Below are 11,623 nucleotides of genomic sequence, written 5' to 3' on the forward strand. Positions count from 1 at the left end.
TGCCAACATGAACCCTCTGAGACTCACCTCTTCCACTTCTTCGGAGACCCACCAGAGACCTATCTCTTCCGCATACTTTATTGGGTTAACGCAGTAGAAAGTTTCTGTTCTCCGTACACTCATTTCTACCAAAAAAAAAGGGGGAGTTGGCTTCTACCTTTGGCAGTGGCACATGGGGCTCCTTAGAGCTGCTGCTGCTGAGTGGAACGGTCTTAAGAGAGGTCAGTTATCAAACCACCCGCCGAATCCGGTTGGAAAACGGAGACCGCAAAACACTTGTCGATATGCTTAGAACTTTATTAGAGGAGGGTTTGGGATAAAAAATAAAATGAAATTTCTGAAACCATCATTATGGTGAAGGGGAGTTTTCCGTGGAAGGCAGGAGGGCGCCCTGGTCAAGGAAAGGGAGCTCAGAATCGGCAGACACCTTGTGGGGAGAAGCTGGCAGTCCAAGCTCTGGCTACCGAAAGCAGCACTGGAAGATGGGAGTGAAGGGAGACAAATATCCCTTAGCTTATTTCTTAACTGTCCCAAGAAAAGTGCAACGTTGCCATTTGTAAGTAGGCTGCCCACAACTTCAACCTTCCGTCTGGCAGGAATGGGGGAGTGCCAAAGAAACCAGGGCCCTTTGGAAAAAAGCCAAAATTATTATTTTTTAAAAAACAAGGAACAGGAAAGAACTCCGTCCTTCGTGTGTCTCTGACTGCTTGCCTGAGCGAAGTATTATTTTTAAAGTCAGAAAAGGCTTCCAGGGTCCAATATGTGTGTGTAGTTTAAAAAGTGGCACACTCTTGTCCTTTGGACAATCGCTAAAAATCCTCCAAACTATACAAAAAAGAAGAGAGAAGCTGCCAGAGGGCCTGAGAGAGGGGGGGGGGAGCTGATCTGCTTAGTCCTCCCTATCAGGAAGAAAATAAAACAAGCCATCGGAAGGAAACATGCAGGAACCCCCCGTTAGGCTCTACTACATTTACAAATACATACATAAATATTTTACATTAAACAGCAAATCAGGAAGAATCACAAAGAAGGGGGGTGGCTGCCAATTCTTCCCACGGGGTGTCTGAGCTGAGCTGAGCTCTCCCAGGAAGAGGGAAGGTTGCCTCTTCCCTCCACGGTCGACGACGGTCTCCGGTGGAGGGTGGGAGACTGAGTTACTCCAGACTGTCTCGTCTCCCTTCCTTTCCTCTGCGCCAGAGCTTAGTTCGTCCAGTAGGGAGATGTCCCGTAGGTGTTTTTTGTAGCCTGAGACTTCTGCTGCAGGGCGGTTGGCTGGTTGCGCTGGGCAGGTCCACCCTTCAGAGAAACGGAGGGAAAGGTTTTATTTATGATTTATTTACTTAAGGGAGCAGCCATCTCCTCCGGCTGGTTTATAAATCAAAAATATTAAAGGCATAAAAACAGTACATAAAATTTGTCGGGCCCAGGTGTTCCTCAACTGCCCCTGGTTCGATGCTCTCTCCCTCTCTCTCTCTCTTACAATGTCTTCCTGTTTCCTATGATTTCCCCAGGTTGATCACAGCGTGTTAGGCCCTTTGTTAGGAGGTCTGAAAGGTGCTTTTTCCAAAAGGCAATTTGCTCGCTCTGGGTTTGTTTTTTTATTTTCCCCCCTTTCAAAATGTTTTGCTTCTCGTCCAAGATGACAAGAAGTTGATGCTACCACTGTGTGATGCCTTGGTAAGACCGCACGTGGAATATCGCATCCAATTTTGGTCATCACAATATAAAAACGATGTTAAGACTCCAGGAAGAAGACAGAGAAGAGCAAGGAGGAGGAGGAGGGGACTGGAGGCAAAAAAAATATTAAGATAAGAATCTTTATTGACATTTTTTTACTGTGTGGGCGCAACGGCACACGTCAAAAATGTAATTTAGTTGCCCGCTCTCCAAGTGAAACACATACATGACACACACCTAAAACATATTATATACAACATAATATATATGAAGAACAGTTGTAGGAATGTGGGTATGTCAAGTTTAATGAAAAAGATTAGGAGGGACATGACAGGAGTGTTCCTATATCTGAGGGGCTGCCAAAAAGAAGGGGGTCCACCTCTTCTCCAAAGCACCTGGAAGCAGGACAAGAAACAACGGATGGAAACTGATCAAGGAGAGAAGCAACCTAGAACTAAGGAGAAACTTCCTGACAGTGAGAACAATCAATCAACCAGTGGAACAACCTGCCTCCAGAAGTGGCTGCTCCATCACTTGACACTTTTAAGAAGAAATTGGACAACCACGTCTCTGGTTGACCAGGGCATTAGTTCCGTCCCAACTCTTGTCATTCTGAAGAAGCTTCTTCAGTTCTGAAGCATTTTCACATCAAAACCCGAGAAATTCCAGTCGCCTTTTGGAAAAAGAAGAAACTTTGGGACAACCAGGGCCTGGACAGTAGAGAATCTGCATAATCACCTTGTAGGGTGCATTTTCAATTCACGTGGAAGGTCATCCTACGCCCTTAATGGAGAAGAATTCGGATGGAATTGGATGGGGGCAGGGCGGAACAGAATAGGAAATATGGAATGGAATGGAACAGAACAGAACGACAGACTTGGAAGGGACCTTGGAGGTCATCTAGTCCAATCCCCTGCTCAAGCAGGAAAACCTACACCATTTCAGACAAAGGGCTGTCCAATCTCTTCTTAAAAGACCTCCAGTGTTGGAGCATTAGGGCAGTGTGGGTGCATCCTGAGACTTGTCCCAATTTTTCCTGGTAAGTTTTAACCGTGTGGAGAAGGTGGCTGTTCTGAAGACATCCCATCAGCACCAGAATTCTTGGTGCAATCTTTGAGTACCCTAAACAGTTGGAAGAAGATCTGTGGATGCTCTCTAAGCAGAGCCACCAGATTCGGAGGGAGAGGCTTCCCCAGATCTTCCTCTCTGTTACGAATACGGAGAGCTGATGGGGGCAGAAAACCGAGAGAACAACCAGCAGGATCTTTAGATGGCCTATGGTGGTTTCCTGTCCCCTGAGCAAAAGGTGAAGACTAGAATAGCCCTAGGTTTAATTTCCTCCCCAACACAACGTGGAAGTTTTGTGATTTTCCCAAAAATGAGGGTTCTTACTCCCTCTGTCAGGCCTGCCAGAACTAGTCAAGTGTTCTGCGGTAATGCAAAGCCAGAACTGAGAATCGCCTGCCAACTCTTCCCTCCCTTAGCTGTCTCTCATTGCCCACCCCATGTAGCCAATCAGGTTCAGGCAAAGTTGTTTCCAAAAGGGTCAGTCCAAGCAAAGTTTGGTACGTGGCCCCTTCTTCCAGCTGGGTGACCTTGAGGCAGCCTCTCGAGGAGGTACAGAACTTACTTCCGCTTCCCCGAGCATTCCCCCCTTCGTTCCCCTTCCCCACAGTTCATGGCACTCCGTCCCACAGAGCAGCGAAGCACAAGCAAGCTAGAGGGAGCAGCAGACACCCGCTCGAATCCTGTAATTCCATCCCTTTTGACTTCCTATGTTGAAATCACCCATTTGACCAGAAAGAAAACCTGGGGTTAGAAAAGTGCCCGACTGCAGGCAACCGAGAGGCGTCCGGCCACTCACCTGCCCGTCCTGTTGAAGATGATGGTGCAGCACCTGGGAATGTGGTTGTTGGTGCGCAGGCAAGATATGGAGGAAGGGCGCCGGAGCATAGCCAGGAGCAGCCCCCGGGTTCAGAGGCCCTGTGGAACCGAGGGCGGAGGGCAGGTTGAACGGGGGCGGGGTCCCGGCGTGGAATCCCTGCTTGTCAAAAATCTGGAAAAAGAAGAAGAAGAAAATGGAGTGAAAATTGAATCATGCACCCTTTAAAAAGCCAGAGGTTCGTGCAACTGGGCTGGAGTGGAGGTAGAGAAGGCTCCTCCTGTCCATCTGAAGGCCAGACAGAGGATGAAGAGCGGGACAATTTTTCTCTGAAGGAAACCCACCTGAGAAGGTCCCTGATGCCGACTTTGTTCTCAGTTTGGGCTGGGTGAAAAAAAAGCCCACTAGGATGTTGGTTACAGTTTTACCTGATTGACTAATTTCAAAGCTTGGTGGTCCCTGCCGCTTGCTGAGCATTTACATGGATATTTAGACATATATTTATATTTATGTTGTGATTCAGGGTCAGCCTGTGGGTTCGGCAGTTGGGTCGGACGATTCAGAGGAGGAGGAGGGGGGTGTTGGAGAGCTTGCTGATGAGGCTCCGCAGAGCCCTCAGCCAGGCCCCTCCCATCTGGTTACGACGCAGACCCAGCTGTGTGAGCCTGACAGCGTGGATGAAGATGACACAGCTGGCCCTGTTCAAGGACGCCCGACGCAGGAGGCAGTCAATCAGGAGTAAACAGAGGAAGGCAATGGGGCACCTCGGAAGGAGGCAGAGAGAAGCCACGCCCTGAACTGTTTAAAAGGGGAACGTGTGGGAGGGCTGGTTTGCTGAAGGCAACCGCTTGAATAGCTCCTGTTTCATGGTTCGTGTCTTGTTTTGCTGTTTGCTTTTGTGTCCATAAATTTGGCAGGCTTAGTTCCAGCCTCTTGCCTTCTTGTAAAGGGGTTGTCCCTGCCTTATCTGCAGGGCTGGTAGTAGGCTGGTACAGAACAATTTATGCATAGGTTGAGGTAGTCCTCAACTTGTAACTGTTCTGTTTAGTGACCTTGGAAGTTGTAATTGCACTGGAAAAAAGTGACTTACGGCTGTTTTACACATTTCTGACTGTTTGCAGCATCCCCGTGGCCATGTGATCAAAATACAGATGCTTGGCAACTGGCCCGGATTTATGACGGCTGCAGTGTCCCGGGGTCATGTGATCCCCTTTTGTGACTTCCTGGCAAGCAAAGTCAATGGGGGAAAGCCAGACTGACTTACGTATTTAATAACTGCACTGATTCCACTGTGGCAAAGGTTATAAAATGAAGCCAAACTTGGCAGTGTCGCTTATCAACAGAAATTTTGAGCTTCAAGTCTAGTTGTAAGTCGAGGACTATCTGGGTTTAAGAAAACTGATGTTACAGAAGCAGTGGAGTATGAATTCCTGCAGGCTGGAGAGAAGGGCTACTCAGAGGTTTCCTGTCATGGCTCCATTGGAGCCGGAGGAGGAGGAGGAGGAGGAGGAGGAGGAGGAGGAGGAGGAAGAGGAAGAGGAAGAAGAAGAAGAAGAAGAAGAAGAAGAAGAAGAAGAAGAAGAAGAAGAAGAAGAAGAAGAAGAAGAAGAAGAAGAAGAAGAAGAACCACCATCTGACCGGGTTGGCACATCTCCCTTGCCCTGTTTGGAGAGGCCAGGCCCCTCGGGCATTGGGGGAAGTGGTCCACTGGAGGGAGAGCTGCCTGCCCTCACTGACATGGGGGAGGATCAGCTGCAGGCAGGCAGTGGTGCCGAGAGGCAGCCGATCCCCTCTGATGACCAACAGCTGCCTCCCCCACCTGATTTAAGGGCAGGGAGAGTAGAGCGGAGGCAAGCTCAAAGGAGGTCTGCAAGGCTGCTGGAGAGGCGGCCACCCAGCCCCTCCTCACAAGGAAGACCTGGTGTGGGTTGACTTAAGGAGAAGAGTGGGGAGGGGGGAGTTTGTCTGGTCAGGAACAATTGTTTCCTTGCGATAGTGGTCAGTATCTGTAGCTCGGATGGAGGATGAGTGGGGAGGTTCGTTCTCCGAGCTTGTGGGTTGGTTTCCGAACGTTTCATTATCAAAGCTGGGTAGCATCTTCAGCAGAGTTTAGGGGACGTCAGTGTGTCATTGCTTTGGCTTACACTCCCCCGGCCTTGGAAGAACTCAGCCTTGACTTGTGTTTCTGCCTGTGCCTTGCCCCGTGGATTGTCTTTGCCTCGTGGACTCGCCTTGCCCTCTGGACCTTGAACCCGGGCCTTGCCCCATGAGCTGGCACCTTGTCTTTGGACTCCGCCTTTGCAAATTGGTCTGCTGCTTACTAGCTGTAGTTTGTGGGACTGTGGGGGGCTGCCTTCAGGGTAGTGTGGGGTGGAGCCTTTATCAGGTATTGTAGGGCTGTTCTGTGGTGGAATTTAACAAGCAACAAAGGATTCTACCGAGCTCTGCCTCTACCTAGGCAACCTGGGTCGTAACATTTCCCGGGCCAGGCAGGACAGATCACCACCTGGTTCTTGGCTTACAAACTTTTTAAGAGAGTGAGATGAGATGTTAAAATGCCACCAGGACAGGGTGTGGTCCAAAACATGAAGATGATGACTGCAAGGACGCAAACAAAATGCAGGTGGAGCTTCAGTCACGTTGCTCTGTAGCTGCCATCTTGATCTTTTGGATCACAGTCTCCTTGGGACCATCCCCCATGCTGAAGCCCAACACAAAATCAATCTGGACACAAAAGTGTTGAACTCACCTGAGCTTTGTTGTAGACAGAACCAGTAATGTCAGGCACACCTGTGTTACTTGAGGTCACAGAAACACCTGGGGACAAAGTGTGAGAGGCAGAGAGTTGTGTCAGCTACACAAACAGCCAGTGGGCAAGAACACTTCCTATGACTGCACAAGTTCAAAGAACGATGAACAGCCATGTTATTCGGACCTTACGTCTTCTGACATGCTCCAAGTGCTGCTTCCCTTCTAGGGGAAGAGCCACATGGGTCACGGAGTGCAGCGGAGTTGATGGTCCCTTTCTGCCTTAAGAAAACAAGCTGTATTCTTTTTCATCCAAAGAGAACAAACTGGAATTTTAAATGCATTATTCCTGCCTATTGTTACCCTGTCTTTTTTTTTGTCCACGGAGCACTAAAATCTATAGAAAATGAATGAATGAATGAATGAATGAATGAATGAACGAACGAACCAATGAACCAAACCAACTACAATTGGGCTGAATCCCAATTCTTAAATTATGGCCATTCTCTCCATACCAGTAGAAGCGTCTATTTGCAGTACCTGCTGTTGATTTTATTATCTATTTTATTTGACTTAGGTCCCACAGGACAGCATAAAAGCAAGACAACTCTCAAAACAAGATGTAAAACAAGATGCCCAATGCTGGGTCCCCCAATGCCCTCCAGAACACCATCAGGACAGGGGCTGTCAAATCTCCGAGCCAACCAGGTGGCCTCCTCAGTGCTGGAAAGGAAGGGAGGGGTGTGTGTGTTGCTCTCTGTTTTATCTACAAATGGCCCGCCTTGTCGGTGTTGGTGGGCGTGGTCTTGCTGGTTTCCTTGACTGGGTGGCTCTTTGCTGATTTGTTGCTTATCTGAGTTGGAAGTTCCTTGATTGGGTAGCGAGAACACTTCCCACCAACCCTGGCAGGGCAAGCCACTTATGTATAAACAAAGGACAAGCCCCTCTCCCTTCCAGCACTGATGAGGTTCCCTAGTTAGGTCGTGAAATGTTTGGAAGAAAACAGGCAAGTTCAGAGAGTACTAAGGACCCCATAGTCCTCCTCCCTCTCCATGCAAAACCCTGTTCCTTCCAGCACTGATGAGGTTCCCTAGTTAGGTCGTGAAATGTCTGCAAGAAAACCGCCAAGCTCAGAGAGCAGCAAGGACCCCACGGTCCTCCTCCTCCTCCTCCACTCAGCAACCCCCCCTCCCTTCTGGCACTGATGAGGTTACCTAGTCAGGGCGTAAAACGTCTGCAAGAAAACTGCCAAGCTCAGAGAACTCCAAAGACCCCCACAGTCCGACCCTGAGCTACGTATCTTCTCCTCCGCTAGAAAAAAAAGCCCCCCCCCAATTACCTTTCCCTGCTACACTGCTAGATGACTTGTTTTGTGCTTGGGAGGCAGCAGCGTAGCTCCCTTTGCTGTAGTCTCCAGCCGCCGTCCCCTGGGTGAGGTCATCGTAACCTGAGGGGAGGAAGGAGGCAGACTATTGCCACGGTTGCTGTCACAATCGCAATTATGCACCAAGCAGAGCAGCCAGAAAGGGTAGGAGTGTCCAAAATTAGCATTCCTCGGGTATAAATGATAATAGCTATTATTATTATTATTATTATTATTATTATCATCTCTATACCCATCTTGAAAACTAAGCACGGGAGAAAGTAAACGAATGCCCAATTAACTGAAAACCACAAAAAGGGCATCAGCACATCGAGGTAGCTCGACACTCAAGGCACACACGGGGGATCCCAAGTGAGTTTTTACACTGAAGAGCATAAATAAACTGGACCCTAGTTTTGTGCTGTCGGTTGCAAGGTCACCGGAGTAGTGCAAAGAGGCCTCGGAGCTTTCTTGGCTGCGGGATGCTTTTCTGCCCTGGGTCCCTTCGCTGGGGAAGACAGGCGCAGGCTGATGGGGATGAGTCTGTGTCGTCTCCCTCTCCAACTGAAGCGCAAACGGTTCCTGTAATCTGTGGCGGTACGGAGGGATTTCCACAAACCTCTGTCTTCAACAGCGAAGGGACCCAGGGCAGAAAACATCCTGCAGCCAAGAAGGCTCCAGGCCCGCTTGCACTGGAGGTCAACCTGGAGGTCAACCTCCAGGTGGCCTCAACGACTCTGTAAAAGAAAGCAAAGGACCAGCGGTCTGCAACGAGTATCAATCCCGCCATTCCTCCACCAAGAGCCTTGGTGGAGCAGAGGGCTAATGCCTCCTTAAGTAACACCAGCTGCCTGCAATTAGTGCAGGTTCGAGTCCCACCAGGCTCAAGGTTGACTCAGCCTTCCATCCTTCCCAGGTAGGTAAAATGAGGACCCAGATTGTTGGGGGCAATTAAGCTGACTTTGTAAAAATGCCGCTCGGGGGGGGGGGGGGGGGGGGGGCGAAAGCCCTAATAAGCAGGCAGATACATAGAATGAAGGCTACTGCTAAGCTTGTAAGCCGCCCTGAGTCTTCGGAGAAGGGCGGGATATAAATGGAATTAAAATAAAAAAAATAAAAAATCCAGTCAAGAGCCGAAGAAGCTTCTTGGACGAGAAGCGAAAGGTCTTCAAAGGAAAAACAAGCAAGTCAAGTTGCCTCCTGAAAAAAAGCGCCTTTGGGTTGGCGATGGTCTTTCAGCCCTGCCCAAACAGGGAGACATGCCCCCCCCCACCGCCCCCAGCACCTGCCACTGCCTGGCAGAGTCCTCACCTGCTCCATAACCGTGCTGGCCGTAGCTGCCGGCCTGCTGGAAGGGCGTGGAGGCGGCATTCAAGGTCACACTGTGCTGCTTGGCCGAGGCTGGGGGGACCTGAGGCAGGTAAAGAGAGAAAGGTCAGCACCTGAGACATGTCTATGGAGAGTCTCCTGGTTGCCCCAGTGGTGCCTTTTTTTCCCCAAAAGGCAAAAACTGGACTTAAGTTTCTTTTCCCTTTGAAAACGTTTCATTTCTCATCCAAGAAGCTTCTTCGGTCCTTCAAAGGAAATGAAGAAACTTCTTGGATGAGGAGCGGAATATTTTCAAGGAAAACCCCCCCAGGAAAGCCCAGTTGCATTTTGGGAAAGAAAGCACCTTTGGATCAGCATTTGAAGAAACACAATCATGTCTGTCTGTCTCTTTTTCTCTCTCTCTCTCTTTCTCTGTGTGTGTGTGTGTGTGTCACTGGGAGCTCCTCTCGCAAGATACTCAGACACACAGCTAAGAAGCTAGTTGGATGAGGAGCGGAATATTTTCAAGGAAAAAACCCCCAAGAAAAGCCCAGTTGCATTTTTGGGAAAAAGCACCTTTGGATCAGCATTTGAAGAAACACAATCCTGTCTGTCTGTCTGTCTGTCTGTCTGTCTGTCTGTCTGTCTGTCTGTCTGTCTCTCTCTCTCTCTCTCTCTCTCTCTCTCTCTCTGTGTGTGTGTGTGTGTGTGTGTGTGTGTGTGTGTGTGTGTCACTGGGAGCTCCTCTCGCAAGATACTCAGACACACAGCTAAGAAGCTAGCGATGGAGACACCACAAAAACTGCACATCAAGTACAAGCTGTCCTCGACTGACAACACAATTCAGCCAAAGAATTGAGGCCTTTGAACTCTGGTGCTGGAGAAGACTCCTGCGAGTCCCTTGGACTGCAAGGCGATCAAACCGGTCAGTCCTAGAGGAGATCAACCCTGACTGCTCTTTAGAAGGCCAGATCCTGAAGCTAAAACTCAAACACTTTGGCCACCTAATGAGAAGGAAGGACTCACTGGAGAAGAGCCTAATGCTGGGAAAAGTTGAGGGCAAGAGAAGAAGGGGACGACAGAGAATGAGGTGGCTGGATGGAGTCACTGAAGCAGTAGGCGTGAGCCTAAATGGACTCCAGAAGATGGTGGAGGACAGGAAGGCCTGGAGGAACATTGTCCATGAGGTCGCGATGGGTCGGACACGACTTTGCAACTAACAACAAGTCTTTGAGAACAATCCCATTGTTTAGATTTGAAGAAAAGGGTGACATACTCTTGGTATGCCCAGGTGTTGTGCAGGGGATTATAGAGCACAGGTTAAGTAGTTCCCTTGGCAAAGTGGCATGAATGAGAAAGTTGCTCACAGCTTTCTGCCTGCCCACAGCAGCACTTCCTGTTTCTGCAGGCTACTTGGTCTCTTTGAGCTTGGTTGCTCCTTTGCAGGCTTTTCACTATGCAACGAGGGAACATCATCAGTCTAGAAGGGAGTGGCGGGTTCTGGAGAGGAGGAGGAGGAGGAGGAGGACGACGACGACGACTGTGGGGTCCAGGGTGCTCTCGGAGCTTGGTTGTTTCTTTGCAGACATTTCATTCACTAAACTATTGAACGACCTCAGTGCTAGAAGGGAGTGGGGTTGTGAAGAGGAGGACTGTGGGGTCTTTGGTGCTCTCAGAGCTTGGTTGTTTCTTTGCAGACGTTTCATTACCCAACTAGGGAACGCCATCACTGCTTGCAAGGAGTGGGGGGTTTCTGTTTCCACGTAAGGGGCTTGCTCTGTCAGTGGGGCTCCCAGCACTGCTGGTGTCACCTAGTTTGGTAATGAAACATCCACAAGAAAACCACCAGGCTCAGAAAGCACCAAGGACTCTACACTTCAACCCTAAGCTATAAATATTGAATTGTAATGGTACTTTCTGGTTTGTATTCTCTGGAATGGTGGTCCGTTCTTGAGTATAATCCACTCACATCGACTATCCCAGGGGTAGGCAACCTTGGCTCTTTTATGAGTCGTGGACTTCAACTCCAGAATTCCTGAGCCACGAGTCATAAAAGAGCCAAGGTTGCCTACCCCTGGACTATCCCAAAAGAGAATTGTTTGACATGACTCTTCACAGACTTCAGGTAAGTTGCCTTTCTTGAGTCACACCACCATTAGGGCGCCATTTCCCTCACTCCATGCTCACGAAGCAACCCAAGAGATCCTTCAAGAATCCGTGTGCTTCAGGTGCAACACTGATAAGAGGAGGATATTTGTATCTCAGGGTTGAATGTCAAGTCTTTGGGGATCTCTGGGCTTGGTCGTTCCCTTGCAGGCATTTCCTGACACAACTGGGTAATACCATCAGTGCTAGGAGTGGAATTGTTCCCTTGTTTGGTAATAAAACGTCTGCAAGAAAAACAACCAAGCTCAGAGAATACCAAGAACCCCACAGCCCTCCTCCCCTTCTTCTCCTCCTCCTCCTCCTCCCCACAAACCCCACTCCCTTCTAGCACTGATGATGTTCCCTAGCTGGGTAAGGAAACAACTGCAAGAAAACAATCAAATTCAGAAAGCTGGGTAATGAAACGTCTGCAAGAAAAACAACCAAGCTCAGAGAATACCAAGAACCCCACAGCCTTCCTCCCCTTCTTATCCTCCTCC

The 11,623-nt window shown here is 49.2% G+C and overlaps 1 protein-coding gene across 1 annotated transcript; it reads right to left on the minus strand.

Moving 5' to 3' along the window:
• Positions 1-276: 276 nt before the first annotated feature.
• On the minus strand, positions 277-10,789 carry LOC310650704 (ubiquitin-associated protein 2-like; the record flags this gene model as incomplete). Its single annotated transcript, XM_083380287.1, has 6 exons — positions 277-1,296; positions 3,542-3,733; positions 6,309-6,376; positions 7,647-7,754; positions 8,982-9,081; positions 10,688-10,789. Coding segments are annotated over 6 exons (666 nt in total), but the record flags the coding sequence as incomplete, so codon positions are not given.
• Between the last annotated feature and the right edge of the window lie 834 nt (positions 10,790-11,623).

Source organism: Vipera ursinii, assembly GCF_947247035.1.
Source record: "Vipera ursinii genome assembly, contig: scaffold_349, whole genome shotgun sequence".
Lineage (NCBI taxonomy): Eukaryota > Metazoa > Chordata > Lepidosauria > Squamata > Viperidae > Vipera > Vipera ursinii.